At 45.2% G+C, this 16,631-nt stretch overlaps 1 protein-coding gene across 1 annotated transcript in view; it reads right to left on the bottom strand.

The window, feature by feature from the left end:
• Positions 1-2,111: 2,111 nt before the first annotated feature.
• The window catches only part of LOC142582826 (venom metalloproteinase antarease-like TtrivMP_A), a 32,454-nt gene continuing 17,934 nt past the window's right edge, over positions 2,112-16,631 (bottom strand). The window contains exons 11-14 of the mRNA XM_075692885.1: positions 12,592-12,750; positions 4,895-5,042; positions 2,530-2,655; positions 2,112-2,437 (exon numbers count right to left, since the gene is read on the bottom strand). Of these exons, the coding sequence (XP_075549000.1) occupies positions 2,345-2,437; positions 2,530-2,655; positions 4,895-5,042; positions 12,592-12,750 (526 nt within the window). The 3' untranslated portion in view covers positions 2,112-2,344. The remainder of the gene's footprint in view (positions 2,438-2,529; positions 2,656-4,894; positions 5,043-12,591; positions 12,751-16,631) is intronic.

Here is a 16,631-nt window from a genome sequence, read left to right as displayed (position 1 = left end):
GATGTTATGCGAAGCACCTTGCAGGTAGCTAGCTGGCTATCAAGCATCATTTGGGGTTCCGCGAAGCGTTACCAAGTGGACTAATAGGTTTGTGTAAATCGAGCAATTGTATGTGTGCGTTTCACGTGTGCGCGACCGATGCAGACAGCCGAGCCGAGCTTGCGACGAAGAGACCACTGGGTTTATTTGCGGCCAGTTTTATGACATACAGCGAGAGAGGGTGCCGTGCACATGAAAGGAGAACATGCACACCGGCCGTGCGCCGCGAAGGTAGGAGCGTTACATAACTGAAGTGCTCGCCGTTATCACGCACACACGATGCATTTCCCCTCTCAAAGGCGCACCTTCTTAAAGGCGCACTACTGGCCGCGGCGTCGCTACGGTTGAACCTGCTGCTGTCGGGTGTGGCTGTCTTGATATCCGTTTTTCGCCCGCTTCGTTGTCGGTGTCGTCATCAACGGATGTGTCGTGAACGAAAGGCTCTGTAGCCTTCAGCAGATGTTGCCGGTTTCGGCGAAGAACCTTCCCGTCCTCGGTGACGACACAGTACGATGTTTGCTGCATAGCACGGATCACCTTTGTTTTTCTTGCCCACGTGTCCTCACGAATTCTTACAAGTTGCCCTTATAAGGGTGCCAGGGAACGTCTGGGCTGTTCTTGTTGACGTTTTCGTACAGCCAAGCGAGGCCCTTCACTGAAATCGGGCAGAGGGGTCTGGAGCTGCCGGCCTCGGAGTAGCTCTCCGGGTGAATTGCCATATTTCGAGGGACTGGACCTGTAACCAAGCAGTCCCAGCCAGAAGTCACCGTTGCACTCGGTAGTTTTCTTCAAGATCCGTTTAACTACCTGCACGCCCTTTTCTGCGAGGCCACTCGAACGAGGAAACCGGGGGCCAGAGGTGGGATGTGTGAATCGTATCTCTTTGAAAAGAGGGAAAATTTGGGGCTGCCAAACTGCGTTCTGTTCAGTGCATACCTCCGTCGGTATCTCGTATCTGGCGAACATGGCGCTAAGCTTCTCAATGACAGTTCCTGCGCATATGTCACGGAGCAATTTCCCCTCTGGGAAATTGGGAAGCGCGTCATAAGCGCAGAGGTACGCCATGTCACCATAGTCGAAGATATCCACCCCGACTCTATACAAGGCATGTTCCACCACCCCGGCTGGACAAAGGCCATTGGCTGGACAAAGCCTTCGTCCAGCCGGGGCCTTTGTCCAGCCGGTCCCTTTGTTATGAGTGGTGGCGGTGGTGATGATTATGAAAGACAGCTGGATATCACCCTAGTAAGAGTTGGCCCCTTAACAGTATCGTAAACAAATAATTGGTCAAATTACTGATTAAGACATCTGATACATACTTATGGACGAACGTGCGACATTAAGCTCTACTGCGACTTCTGATAGCGGTATCTATTAGGGCAAACTAACGCAGATAATCCTGTTTACGTGCCCCCCCCCCTATCACACGAATTTATGCAATAAAAGACGGCAGGCTGTGATGCTTTTGGCACATATAATCACTTTGAGCCCGCAAATCATAGCATTAAACTACAATTGGAGCCTATGCATGAAAGTAACTTTTTTGTTCTTGTTTTTTAACGGCCGAGCGACTAAGAAGCAATGAAATATCTGCAAGATAGTCAAAATAAATAAGAGTGGAATGGCCTAACAAAAGAAGCAAAAAGAGGCAGAAGATTTACATTAATCACTTGAGAATCCAGCTCTTCTAAATAAATATAGTGCATTTCGACACCTATTTTTGGCTACGACTGAAGTTGTTAAAAAGATACAGAAAGCTCGATCAGAAACCAGATCGCTAATAGATACAATGGCGTACACCTTGAGCTAAAAAATAGGGGAAGTCGTTTGGTTTCCTTTTGTTTTCGGTGTGAGACACCTGTGGCGCTAAAAATAACGCTCTTACAGGCCATTTAGAACCACAGTTGCGTGGAAGAACACAGGAATTCCAGAATGCATATCAAATAGGCTTTTGTCAAAAATGCTATTCACTTTAGAGATTTATGACCGCTAGACCAGTTCACATTTATATGGGGGGGGGGGCAGCGGTTGAACTAAGGTGATTAAAGAAATAAGAAAGCAGAAGGCAAGTTGTGCAAAGGCAGAATTTATTTAGAAATGCTGCCATGTGCTGCTTTATGATTTTCTTTCCATGGTCAGCTTTCTTGCTCACATATTGACCATGCATTTAATAAGCTTGTTAGAAACTGGCAATGCTTCAGACTTGAACGTTCTTATATTATTTTTCACTTTTAGAGAACGCAAAAGTGCTGTCAGTTTGCTTAGTTATCTAGATATGACTTCTGCGGCCATGTCTGCACGTCCTCTAACGTAGCTGAATCACCGAAGTCTTAACATCGTTTCCGAATGTCTCGACACGATTATCTTTTACACGTGTGCATCTACCGTTGATGCAGATCTGCAAAAAGATGCGACAGATGCAATGCTCATAATGATGCCTTTGTAATTACCAAAACAAAACATTCATTAACACTATGCTTTGAACCTTACCGCGCGTGGTCTGGTGTCATTACAGCTCGTGCCATCAGGTGCGTCGTTGATTATTAGTAGGCCTGGTTTTTCAGGCACTCTGCATGTGATGATGCACTTATCTAGAGTCAATCTTTTGTCATGAGGCTGAAAAAAAAATTCATAGTTGTTGTATAAGGAGTAATGTTAGCGTGAATAAACACTGCCATTTCAAGGCACATGTATGATGATATGTGGTGTTTTATTGGCCAAGGGCCAATCATGGCGAAAGACCGCCAAGCAATGTTCTAATGCACTTAGTGATGCAATTAATGACTAATTCAAGGCATGCGTATTGCTCTGACTAATATACATTACAGTTTCAGCTCACTGCAGTATTCCTACAGCTTGTTGGCTGCAATCACCGAAAGTACACAAATAGCATAATATTGTGCTGTTGTTCAAAATCGTGTTCAGATTGAGCCACTACGCTCCCGTAACATCAAACGTAGTCGGCGTGCCTAATTATTAGCAGTTTACTGCATCACAAGTCAAGAGCTCAGTCATGTCTGTACTGCAGACCTTCATTATCTCAATGCACGTCTTGCGACAGCGTCAGATTCAAAAGCTCAGCAACGTTAATTTGTTGCGTTTCATGAGACTGCAGCGCTTCCTGCATTCGAGCGACGTTGAAGAATATAGACCGACGAAAACACGTATCGGGGTGAACTTTGCAGATGTGGAATGAAGAAAAAACGCATCGCCTAATTGTCAAGACGCTTAGAATCACGGGAGTTCTGAAGAAATGTTTCGACCAACAACGCATTCACGTGGCAAAGCACATTTTATAGTACACAAAGCACAAGTGGTGCTTTAGAATTCTAAGGTCGCCTTCGGGGATCCATGGGTGCATGCATATTGTTAACGTTTGCACGAAAGGCGGTTCCTGTTTTGTTGCTTCGATAAAACGGTCCAACAAAGAGAAGTAAAGATGTTATTTACTATGAAATTTGGAGGTTTTTACCTGTGAAAAACCAGTATCTGATTATGAGGGACACAGTAGTGAGGAACTCCGGAATAATTTTGACCACCGAGGGTTCTCTAATGTACACCTAAATTTAAATACACGAGCGTTTTTGTGTTTCGCCCTTATCAAAACACGGCGGCCGTAGCTGGAATTGAAGAAGTGACCTTGAGCTCAGCAGCACAACGCCATATCCACTGCGCTACAGCTGCGGGAAAGCAGAGATGTTTATTGCTCCTATTTTAAAGAAACAGTAAAAACTTAGTTACTTTACCTGCTTGCGTTTTCACAATATACACTGCGATTTTTTTTTATTTCTAGCTACCACTACCTGCCTTTACTACATTGCCAACCTTGATATTATATTGCTGAGGCCCAAAATTATAAGCTGCGCGGACAAAGTGCGCTCGACACTATTGTTCTGTAGTTCATAAAACATGCCATTCTAAATTTCAAGCTTTTTCTTTTTCTTCTTTCTTTCGCACACCACTTCGTTTTTCGATAAAATCTCATTGTATACAGCATATAGCTCAAGTAGACACGTTTAGGGGGTCTACCTCAAGAAACGGACACTGTATACTTGCATGACAAATAGCAGTGTCAGGTAGCTAACTAAAAAATTACGTAACGAAGTTCTCAATTATTTCCTGCAGGGTTGATATAATTGTGAAACTGAAATCGAGCAGTAAGGAAGTCATATACATAAGCTTAGCAGAAACCCTGAGACAGGCACCAACTTCTGTGTAATCGGCCCTTGCAACGTTCTACGAACCGCGCTGATGCTCCCGGTAACAGTTTCTAAAAATCATCACTGTAGCAGTTCGGGATTTGAACTAGAACGGCAATGCACTTTGTAGCTGATTTTAGGAACGGATATGTAAGTAGTAGCGCTGTAGTCTTAGAATTTATGCTAAACAAGCAGACATGACTCCACTAATTCTCGTATTGCATTCTACAATTACAACACGCACCGCTAAGCAAATAAGTATAAAGTTAATTGTGGAACCTTACTAAGCTATTTGAACATCGCATGTTCTATAAAGATAGCTTCCGCATCGTTCGAAAAGTCACATAAAAAGGCGGTAGAACTGTTACAGGCGTTGTCTAAAAAATTGTTCAAAATATCGAAGAAAAATTTGCCATAAATCCGCACAACTACAGGAGCTTGCCTTTTTAGCGGTCGCAAATGTTCAAAATACGACTAGAACATTAACATTGAAGGCGCAGCCATGAATTCAGACCATACTAAATATCTGAGAAGAGGTTAATATAATGCCACAAGTTATGTGCGCCTTTCTTATGTGAAAAGGCCCTTTAATATAACTGTTGTTTGCCTTAGACTTTGGTGCGTACAACTGTACAGGGGTGTCCAGTCAAACTTACTTTTTTGTAACTTGTCCCTCTATGTTCTTCATAGTGGCGTTGGCAAAATTCGTCCAGCGAAGGTCGGGTCTCGTTAACATCAATAAAAGTCAACTTTTTACTCACTTTCGAAGTACTTGTAGTTTTCAAACACTGTCCCTTGTTGCTCCTGGTTTTTGAAAAAGAAAGACAGTGCTGTTGAAAAGTAACTCAACAGGGGCGAAAGATGTTGCTAAATTATGCGCAATGTGTAGAACATTCTGCAATAGCTCGACAAGTTGCGAAGCCAATCTGTGGGTAGCGTCACGAAGTGTTACGAGTATAAATATCTGCTTGGTTCTAAAATATAGCGTGAGAATAACACAACCGGCAAGTCGAACTAATACGTTTGCTAAATAAAAGTACTGGTTATTTCTCTCACCACATCATTGTCTAAAGAACATCTTATAAGTGCGTAAGCAACAGTATAGGTTGTAAGTTGCACAGTCATGGTCTCACCACAATAATTCGTTACCACAATAGCCAGCTTCTGAAGATGTCTCATAAGAATCAGAGTAGATCACTCACTGCCCTGAGTCCCACCAAGATATTCTGTTTACCTCGGACACAAATACTAATTACAAAAGAGCATGGCACATTTAAAATATCCTACATTCCCATCAGTTTGTGTGAAAAAGTAGCATAATTGTGAGTTATGGCTTGGCACTTGTACAAATTTTACGCTTAGAGAGGAGAAGAAAGAGCGAAGGAACATAAGCCAGGGAGATTAACTAGGTACTATGTATAGTTTGAAACTATGCACGTTGGGAGGGGAGAGTGAAAGAGAGAATATATCAGTTCAGGTTAATCACGCGCTCTAGGCGACATGCAGCGGAAGTAGACAGGCCGCTCAAACCTGTCGAATTCAGGTACTGCACAAGAGGTCGTGTGGCCTTCTAAGCTGGTGAGTGGGGAGGCCAGGCTACACCGTCGTTGAACAAAGCAACGTCCGGGTAAGCGCAGCCAAGCTCGCTTCGTTTTCCGGAATCACGAGACAACCGTAGCGTGGTAGCCGACATGGCTTTCGCCCCGCAATGCATGCACTGTGGAGACCTGCTTTAATCACCTAAAGCGGGCCTGCTGCAGTGGTACTTCCAGTGCGAGGCTGTTGTAGCCTCAGACTAAAGGTGCTACCAGCATGTTTGTATCCCACTGAGATATTTTGCTTGTCAGCAGACGACAGCAAGGGCTCCTTGCCATCTTGAATGATTTCATGGCCCGTCATGACGTCACGAACTGCTCGACCGTCTACCGCAAACTCGGGATACAACATGACAACCTCCCTCATAGTAAGAAGATGTGATGCTCTTAGACAACTGCCAGCCACAATTTCAACTCGGGACACTTTGGCCTCGGAATGTACGCAGTTGACTGTTTCAGTTTCACTGGTTTTACTGTTGATGTGTTTTTTGTGATCGCATAAGTTGTAACAAAAATTCACATATGAGGGACTTGGTCATGCTTCAAAAACAGGGCAAGAGCGCAGAAGCAAGGTATAAGAATGAACTTAGTTGGGCACCTCGATAATCACAGCAAATGACGCTTTGCAACTGATGAATGAATCGTTTAATGTGCTGTCGAGAAACGACAAAGACCTGAATAATTTAGGCTTTTCATATAAAGTAGTCGAATGACAATTGCATGAACATGCTTTCTGTTTCAGCAAATGACAATGAAAGCACCTTCCTAGAAGTATATAGGTAGTTTCCTGTTTCACAGTGAAACATTTAATGCAAGTATAAGCGCTCAAAAAACGTTATATGCCAGTTTTCGCTGTTCTAGGAAAAAATATCACTCACACAGGATGCATTTGAAGGAAATGTGGGGATGGTCTCCCTCAGTGAGGGTTATATGAAAATTTTTAAACTCTCGTTTTCGGCACGTTTAGAAGCGTTGTATGAAACACCTTAAAAGCTGAAACTCACACGTGGGAAGACCATAAAGCACAAGGCTCTCATTTCATGAGAAACGAGAACTACTCTATGGGTGACGTGTACCACTAAGGTTCAAACGTCTAGGTTAATTATATGCTTTGAAAACAATTAGGGAATGCTCGACTTTCCCAATCTTTCATAATCAAAGTTTAATTCAATTCAATTTTGTGAATACAGGCATGTAGTTGTTCCTCGGTCTCCTACGTGAAACAAGCTAGGCATACTCTTGCAGTTATATTTCATTGAAGTAGGAAGCCTGCCGGGCGAGACGAACGAAAAATGTTTCATCTCTGTAGCTCTATTACAGCCTTTGCAGAAAGTTAACTTACTAAAGATTCCAGAGTGTCATACTTACGTTATTGGCTATATTTTCCGAAGTGCTAAAACAACTGCCCAACACACCAAGTTAAACTTTTATTATTTTTTATTTATTGAACTTTACGTGCGAAGATCACAATCTGATTAGGAGGCACGCCTTAGTGGGGGACTCGGGAATAATTTTGGCTACCTGGGGTTCTTTAACGTGCATCTAAATCTAGGTACGCCTTTGTTTTCACATTTCGCTCCCATCGAAATGCCGCCGTCGTGACCGGGATGCGACCCGGCGACCTCGTGTTTAGCAGCCAAACAAGACAGCCACCAAGCAACCACGCTGGGTCAATTTCGATTAAAATAGGGGGCACGTTAAGTGTAAGATATGGTGAAATTTTATTGTTTCTGATTTTAATAAAACGGCTGCAAAGAATTGCTGAGCTTTCGAATTTTCCTTATATTTATGCGTCACACGAGGCTTGACGCTCCTTTCTCCAGTGGCCTCGACAAACTACACTAGCACCTTGTGTTTAATTCATGAAAGTAAGAGGCAGCCTATGGCTAGTGTGTCCGCAAAGTTCGAAATATGTGAATGAATTGCGGCATTAGCGATAAATTGCGTATGCTAGTGCTCCGGACCATTAAAAGGATGTTCTACGAGGGTTGAGAAATTTTGCCCGCTGCCCTCACGCAACTACATACGGCAGCAAATGCAAAATTAAGAAAAGTTGGCGGACCTCTATGAGGACACAAATGCGAAATTAAGTGGATGTGAATAAAATACAGCCTATTAAAAATTGTTAGGCAACTGCTCGCTGGAGTCACGCTGCTGTTGAGAGATACGTTTATCAATGTCCTGACAGAACTCTGCATAACACAAACTTTAACATTCCTGGTATGACTAGAAAGCGTTGTAAATTATTACTAAACCCTTGTATTGTTCTCTTTTTTATGGGTTGGTCGAGGTAACCGTAGGCTTCTCCACTGTCCTCGATGAATTACAAGATGTGCCTTGAGGGCAAGTACCCAGAATTCTTCCTTGAAGGGGGAGGGGGGCAACCGAAGGTGACTTTTCTATGCAAATGAGAGGGGTACCTTTACTAGCACGAAAGTGCCAGTAAAGATTCGCCATAAAGACGCGTAAACTCGCAAAAGAGAAATGAAATAAGGGGTATGTCACAGGTACGCCTGTGAGATACACTTCTCCTTTACTTGGCAAACAAGGAACCAAGTCAAATGGACTCGCGCAAGAAAGAAGCACAGGAAGAACACTGCCAAGAACAAGTAACCAAGTCAAAGTGCTAAATAGAGGTTACGATAGTACAATACAACTTAAAAAAAAAAAACTGCAGTTGGAAGCCAAGGCACACGGGCCGCGCGGGGTTGTTACTCCGCCAGCCAATCATGTCGTGTCTGTTGTCATGTCATGTCATGCCTTTTCAAAATGGCGTTGTACTTGATACCTCCGGAGCGTCTGCTGTTCATGAAGAGTCTTTTCATCGGCGGAAGCAATGATGTGTGCAACAAACACGGATAAAGTGTATGGAGTCTGAGCATTTCACTCTTCAAAAGTGTGCGGTACAGTTATTTTACTGCTTAACCCGTTTTACTCATAAAACTTCACTGCCAACTGAAGTGAAACTTGACAATAAATACTTGCAGCAAAGCAAGCATTTTATTTTAGTTCAATAAAGAATTAGGCTTTCGCCATTCTACTATAATAGGCGAGGGAAAACGTATAAAATTACGCGCTAATAAGTTTATTTTTATGGGTACCGCCTTATATGACTAACAGGAAAAGTACGAATTATGTGCAGCCACGCGAAGGAACAGTGGCTGGCGGTTATGAGGGCGTGGGCGGGACTTCCCTGCATACTTAAGCTGTATCTGTCTGTAGTAGCGTTTTTTGTATTAGCTCTGGAAGAATTATAGAGAAATATATATTTGCGGAACTATTACAGTTCTTTAGGATCCCTCATTTACTGCTCTACCAAGTACCAAAACCTACTCGTTTTGTTATTTGAGAAGTTGCGTAACGATGCGTGGCCGCCAGTCTCGTACAACCGCGTAGAGCGCAGGACGCTGCCGTTCTAGACGTGCTACGCCCACTGCAGAAGGTTAGAAAAATACCCACATTAGCACATCACAGAAGTGGCTACGTCAGGCGGCTCGACTGGTAACTGTAGAAGCGTCATTCAAAGCACACGGAATTGTTCTCCCCTTTCTCTACTTCCTTTTTAAATAAGATGTTGTTCTATAAATATTTTCATAAACAACGGTGAAATTTCCTAATTTTTGCTTTTTCTTCCTGTTTCTGTTGCCTTGGCTCTCTACCTTAGTTGATCGCTTAATTTCTCAACTTTGCGACTCATGTTTGCAGTTGCGTGTTCTGCACCAAAAGTGTTGTACAATGAGGGAAAAACCAGACGAGGTAACGGGTGACAGTCATATTCTTATGGGCTGAACGGTTATTGCAGGGTTTGATGATGGACGCTGCCTCGCATTATTTTATTTTCCGCCTTATCTAACCCATATCGCGGTTATATGGTACCGACGATCTGCCAGCGTTGCGACGAGCCGTCACTCGAGGAAATTATGAAGCAAAAGGAAAAGTTAAATGCAACTGGCGCTTTCTCCGGCCGCAACTCGTTCCATGAGCATAGAGACCACCTGACCACGATATCAATCCCTTTCCTGGTCCCGGGATTAGTGTGAACAAAGAAAGTTGAACTAACGAAAGAACACCGATGCGCGTGAGTGTTGAATAGATGGTGACAACTGAACGCATCTCGAACTAATCGCGAGGGCACCGAATCGATTAGAAAACTGGCCTTCAACCACAGGAGATGCCGATAACTACCGCCATCCAAAATCAGTAAAAAAGACAGCAAAATGTCGGCCGCCGAATAGCTGTCAAGTCTCAACATTGATTTGGCGGCGCTTTAGGTATGTGTGTGGGGAGTGGTGGCGTGGACAGGGTGCCCCCCCCCCCCTTGGGTACGTGCGTGGTGCCTTGTATGTATTTGTATAACTTTGTTAATAGAGTTCAAAGTGTGCGGACAAACTGCGGCCTTAGCAGTAAGTTACGTATGCATGCCAACCGAAGCGTTGTACGTGTGTTTTAGAAACAACGCATAATTTAAACTACTGCCCTGGAGGACCTGTAAAGGCCAACAAGGTCGCATTTGACGAAAATGGGGGGAACATTATGGCCAATGTTCCCGCAAAGTAAAGTGCATGTGGATGAAATACTGCATCTAAAAATTTCATTACCAAGTACACGAAGGCGTTATACATTTGGTAAGTTCCCGTACTTACCAGTCATATAGGTTTTGAACTGTGTGATTTTATTACAGGCAGCTGAAACTTTTATTGCTACTGCTCGAAAGAAACAGCCTCGCTGGAAATTGAGTTCTGTTTCTGCAAGATAAAGCAACTCTGTAGTATTTTTTTTTTTTGCCGTAGCATCTATATTTTAATGCACATTTTCAATTTTACGCTCTTTTTCTTGCGATAGTAAATATTTGGACACTCCAAGCGCATTTTCGCCGTCCTCTTCGCCGTTGCCGTAATTTTCCGTATACAGTTCAAAGGCGATAACATCGCCGCCACGCGTCGTATGCTGTATGTGCGAGCGAAAGCACGCGTGAGAAGCCGACCATCGCGGCTCAAGCTGGCGTGCGCGAAGGAGGAAAGCGTAGAGCAAACGCGCCACCTTCCGTCGTTCGAAAGGCCGTGGGGGGACGGGAGGGAAGAGGGGGGGGGGGGGGCGTTGTGCTCCTGCAGCAAGAATATATTCCTCGGCCGGGCACAAGGGGAACTGACGATCGCGGCTCAACCTCGCGCGCAATAGGGAGGAAAGGGAGCGGCAGCGCGAGGTGGTGGCTTTGACTCCGCCAACAAGTCCGTGCTTTGCACGGTCGCGCACGGGCGCGCGCCTTATCTGGAAAGGGACCTGCAGACGACATACCTTTGTGTGCTCTGTGTTCTTGCCGCCCTTCCGCTGAAGCGATCGATAAACATCACGAAAATCACTTCGTTCGCCGCTGCTTCCTTGCACGCATCATCGTTTCGACAGCGAGTGCCGGCGCTCATCGAGTGTGGTGGCTGTATGTTTACTTGTGTGCACTGACATCATGCTTGTAAATAAATTATAAGCGAATGTTTACGAGTTCATACGGCCGATTAAACTGCTATCCTTACTTCCTCTAGCTCTTTACTAATTTGCTATCGCAATCGATGTTTCGCCTTTCGGGCGAAACTGCGACTTCTTAAATTCTGATTTCAGAATTCATTTCACGTTTTCTTTCTTGTTTTGATGAAGCTTTTGCTTACAAGTCACGTTCCACCTGGTTTTAAGTTGCCAATTCGGCAGGTATATTAAAATGTTGGCCACGTTAGTCGAGCTTTATTACAATATCTAGTGGGGTTTTACGGATGTGCACCCGTTTTCTTTCTTTTTCTTTTTTCTACACGATAGCTCTCTTTGGCTCTTTCAGCCATGTTTGTTTCTTTCGCACTGTACGTTTCTGGCCATTCATGGTAGGAGAGTCAACTTGGGCTGCCGGATGTGTCCTGGCTGTTGGATTACCGAGCAAATGTCAATGTCAATGCGCAGCTTACTTTCACAAGACGACAGTCGTAGCTAAAGAATAAAGATAAAATAACCAGGGAAATCCGAGAAGGTTTAGAAATAGAACAATAAAACGACAACTGTGTAAGCACGCCTTCAGTCATGCTTACTAAAGCTGAAATAACTTACGCAAGGAATGCATACACACACAGAACGCACTGATAGAGTAATAACAAAAGCAGATACGTGCGAACGCGATATGATAAAGTCTGCTACAACCGTTGTTCACGCAGTTACGACGCGTCGTTATGTGCTTTATAAACTGTGGTATGATCTGACAATAAACCTGTTGGTTGTTGCGCTTCCCTGTGTCACCTCGCGTCCGCTCCATATATAGTGGTTTTTTGTCCCCATTGCGTCTTACAGTACTTAGAGCAAGAAAAATGAGGGCTAGCCATGTGTTTGAACTGCAGTGTTCCGTTCATTGAAGCTTTTTTACCATTGGGAACACCAAGCCCACATGTCGCAGTGGAGAGGACACCACTGAACAGCTTGGGGAATTACACCACACGAGCCGTCGCTAATCAGAGCGATCATGTATACCTGTCTAGAATACTCCGTTACTACAAAAATTCGAAGGGAACGATCAACACAACGAGGCTCTGACGCCATGACTCACCCTTCCAGTGGCGACACTCGCCAAACGTGCGAGTTCTTTGTGTTTCCCGCCTTAGTGCGTAAGAGTTCTCAGTTAGATGACAAGTTGAAGACTGGACAGACGAGTTAACGCGGTATAACGGTCCTGCAGCTTTAGTTAGTTCATTCCTTCACTTCTCAGCAGCTTTCACTAAAGTACTCACATGACAAACTCTGCTACTTGTACGGTGCTGCAGTAGGAGAACATGTGCCACATGTTCCGGCCAAGCCTTGGTGACATCATCTTTTTATCAGCCTCTGGACAAGTCCTCGGGTCGACCGAACTCTGGGCATTCTCAGAGCCATCGTGCGCCGAGCCTACGCTGAAGAGAACAGAAAATAAATTCCTTAATTATCGCTTCAGGACGACGTACAAAAAGAAAAGGACTTTGCGCTAAGATAGCTTCACGGGCTGCAGTAAAAATAAAGTTTTTCATTGGAAAGTGATGATTGCCATTCGCCGGCCAGCTTGGCTGATGATATGTCCCACATCACGATTACCTGGAATCGGCTCTTACGAACACTTTTAGCGTAAGAAATGTCCTAAGAATGCAAGTCCATATAGATCACTGCCTCTCAAAACAACATTTACACCAAAACTTACTGACACATTGGCGAAAGGAAGCTGGGTACACGATTCACTGGCAACAACCTAAAAGCCCACAATATTGCCCAGGCATTTAACACGTGCTGAGTTTATCTTTCGCCTTTGAATGTACTGCATCAATTAAATGCCAAAGCTTCGCTATTTGTTCCTGCAGACTTGGCATTATTATAGCGCATTTTTAATAATTGTACAGCTTGATAAATTTATAGAATGTCAAGCAGATATTAAGCTTGCTTTCTGACACAAACGGCAGTGCGAGTTCTTTACCGTAAAGCAGGTTCCCGCATTCAACTAGTTTTTCTGTCATATTGAGACAGTGATAGAACATAAAAATTAAATTCAGAATGACATAGCGAAGTACGAGGTCCTCAGTTATCTGGAAGGTTCGGCTGCAATAGATGCAACAATTTAAAGCAACGAACCTATAGAGTTGTATAAAATAAAGGGACTACGCAAAACAAATAGGTGAAAGAGTTTGCGATGATAGAGCGATAGTACAAACAGAAAGATGGGGCAAACTGAAGAGGCAGTTTCCAACTCACAATCCTATCGAGAGATGTGTTATAATTAAATTCAATTTCTGTATCGGCTGCCTAGACGAATAAAGTGATCAGACAATTCAAATTAGTTGTTAGTGCTTCGAAATCAACTACGCTGAGGCCCTGCGGCGTGGGTTAGACTCGTGAGACCACCAATAATTGAAGTTGTGCTTCACTTTGCCCTTAGGTTTTTTTGTGGAGAGAGATACAGCGCAAATCCGCCACACCATAAAAGAGGCTCCTTTAGGCGCTAGTGGATGGGAGGGCAATCAGTAGACTTACAAATGAGGACAAATGGTGAAAGAAGGACGCATATGCAATGGAAAGCAAGAAAATTTTGTCGCTCAAAGCAGGTCTGAGCGCCAGCTATTCAAATAAATGCATTCTATCAATTCGCCTAAACGTTCCTCTTGCGGAAGCTCGCCCCTCTGTCTCACATGTTCCTTCTGTGTGGACGACTCACTGACTCGACTCAGCTGACGGGCGTCTTCTCCGCACAGCCCTTGTATGTTCTGACGTCTGGCTACCCCGTATTTTTCTCAGCTGTCCGCTACCGCACACCGCTGGAAACGTTTTGGAAGAGTGCGAGGGTAATCTCCTGGCGATTTGCGCGCTTGTGCGGATGTTGAATGTGCGATGGTTGTGAGTTTTCTGCATCGAGGTTTATTAAAAATGACTTCTCCAGGCAGCATGCAATGCTTGCACCGACTACTGAGTAAAAAGGCATAAGTGCGTTCTTGTGCTAACAGAGCAGCCGATAGTGATTTTCTTATTATTCTTACCAATTATCGAGACGTTTCGCATATTCAAGAAGCCTTAGAGCGCATGGAACCTTTCGTGTCTGACTACCAATTTACCCAGAGCGGCGATATTGTTGTGTACATTGGAATCTAGGCTAACAACTCGTTGTTTGTTTCAAATACTGATATGAAATATGTCAGAACTTCGCAAGAGGCACATGTTTGCACATTTAAACTTTCAAAGCCTGTTTCGACTCATCTTGCGTCGAAACAATATATATATATCAATATATATACAAGCGAAGGCGTTGTGGCTAGTGCATTGTGGTTTTCCTCATCGTCTCATCCCACGCATGGACCAGCCAAATTATGGTCGGCGGGCTGACTTTGTTGGCGCGGACAGTACGAAAGCCTAGTGCCCCTGTATATGCTTCCGCAGGGACACTACATATACAGGAACGCTATATACCAGAACACTACGAAAGCCGACCCCACTACGACGAAGCTTTCATGGGTTGCGTCACTGCCTGCCTGGTATGATAATATGGCCTCTCAAAGACACAGCCTGCTGAAGAGTCGGCCACTCGTTGCCGTCGGCGTCTTGTCAATGTCGGATCGGCCCAGTGTTGCTGCGCCTTCAACGAGTGCGTGAAGTCAAGCACAAGGTGCCACCACCAGCGAAAGGGGGCCGACGCTACAAAAAGACTCGGGCAGCAACGTGATCATCTTCGATATCATCTTAACTTTCCATTACACATGTCTCGTTGCTGTCTCATTTGATTAGAAACCAGCACATATGCGCATGCGTACGCTGTCGTCTGTTACCTATGTATATGTGTACCGCTTCGTAGAATAAAGCAATTTTTGGAAGTTAGCGTTGTGTCCGCGTCTTGCCTCTGTCCCTCGTCCCTTTTCGTGCGCTAAAAAGCTCAAAGTTATGGAATACCAACACGCCCTACCCTACGCTCCTTCAAGCAATCTGATGTTTGTTGAAATGTCACCCACCCAACCATGACGCAGAGATTTCCCGGTCCATTTTTTTTACCATCAATAAAGGGCCGCTGTACTACACGTGGTTTACGGCGTCGCCCGGAACAAGCCCACGCCGCTTCCCGTTTTTAAGTGGAGCTGGAGCCGTACGATGCGCATATTTTCGGCACTGCGCCGAAGTGAGCTATCGGTGGAGTTGTAACGCGGTAGAAAACACGAGCCTTTGCAGCAATACATGGCCATGTGCATCACAAATCACTCGAACCCTCGCGCGGACTCCGATATCGGGACCCTCCGGTATCGGAGCCTTCCAAAATGTTTAACTAAGGGCACAAGCGCCGTCGCGTCAAGACAAAAATTGGATTCGGATGTCGTAACTGCAGTTACGCAGCTGCGGCTAGCAATTGCGCGTAAAATTGATGGATCGACATCTTAAGAACCCCCTTTGAAACGGGGCCGTGACATGTGCCGCCAAGCCTACATTATAGTGAAAAATTGGAGGACGCTTAAGCTTCGCCTTCAAGAGTGGAACGCGACAGCGTTGCCGTCGACCCGCCAAGGGGTGTAAGACAATGCGCTCAGACAGTGATCACTTACGAGGCGCCCCGCATCGGACTCTGCGCCCACCTATCACGCGGTGAGCGTCGAGCAACGCAGCGTTCGGCGCGGCAACGAAACGCGCGCCTGAACAAACGGAACGAAGCAAAGAACTCGGTGTCTCGGAGGGGGAAACGATCTACGCCAGCCAAACGTCGTGATCGGCACGGGCAGAGAGATAGATAGATAGTAATCTAAAGAAAGGAACGGCGCTTGATTCTGCAACCCGTGTGGGAGCACGGCGAAACGTCGTCAGGGGAGAGGGAGTCGGGGACGCGAGGCGCCTGGCACCGGTCCGCGCACAGCCCCAATGCGCGCGCGGCGCGCCACCTGTCGGGGCAGCGCCGTACATTGAGAGGAGGGGGTCTATTGTTTGCCGCAAGATGGCTCTGCGTGTGTGGTAAGCGCAGAAGAAATGTAGCGGAAACGTACTTCGCTATTCGTGTAAATGCGACTTCTGTAAGTTACATGCTCATAATTACCGGTATACACCGCAGTATAACTTTCTACGGCTCGTTTCAAAGGCAACACCGCATTCACTAGACGCGCTTTTGTACCGCTTTCAAGCATCGAACTCGTGGCTGAGTGGTAGCGTCTCCGTCTCACACTCCGGAGACCCTGGTTCGATTCCCACCCAGCCCATCTTGGAAGTTGCTTTTTATTTATGAAGTGCCTGCCATGATTTATCGCTCACGGCCAACGCCGCGGACGCCGACACCCGACACCGACGC

This window comes from Dermacentor variabilis, chromosome 5 (assembly GCF_050947875.1).
Source record: "Dermacentor variabilis isolate Ectoservices chromosome 5, ASM5094787v1, whole genome shotgun sequence".
NCBI classification, from domain to species: Eukaryota; Metazoa; Arthropoda; class Arachnida; order Ixodida; family Ixodidae; genus Dermacentor; species Dermacentor variabilis.
Note: the sequence above shows the minus strand (reverse complement) of the source record. Positions and strands in the feature narration are given on the sequence as shown.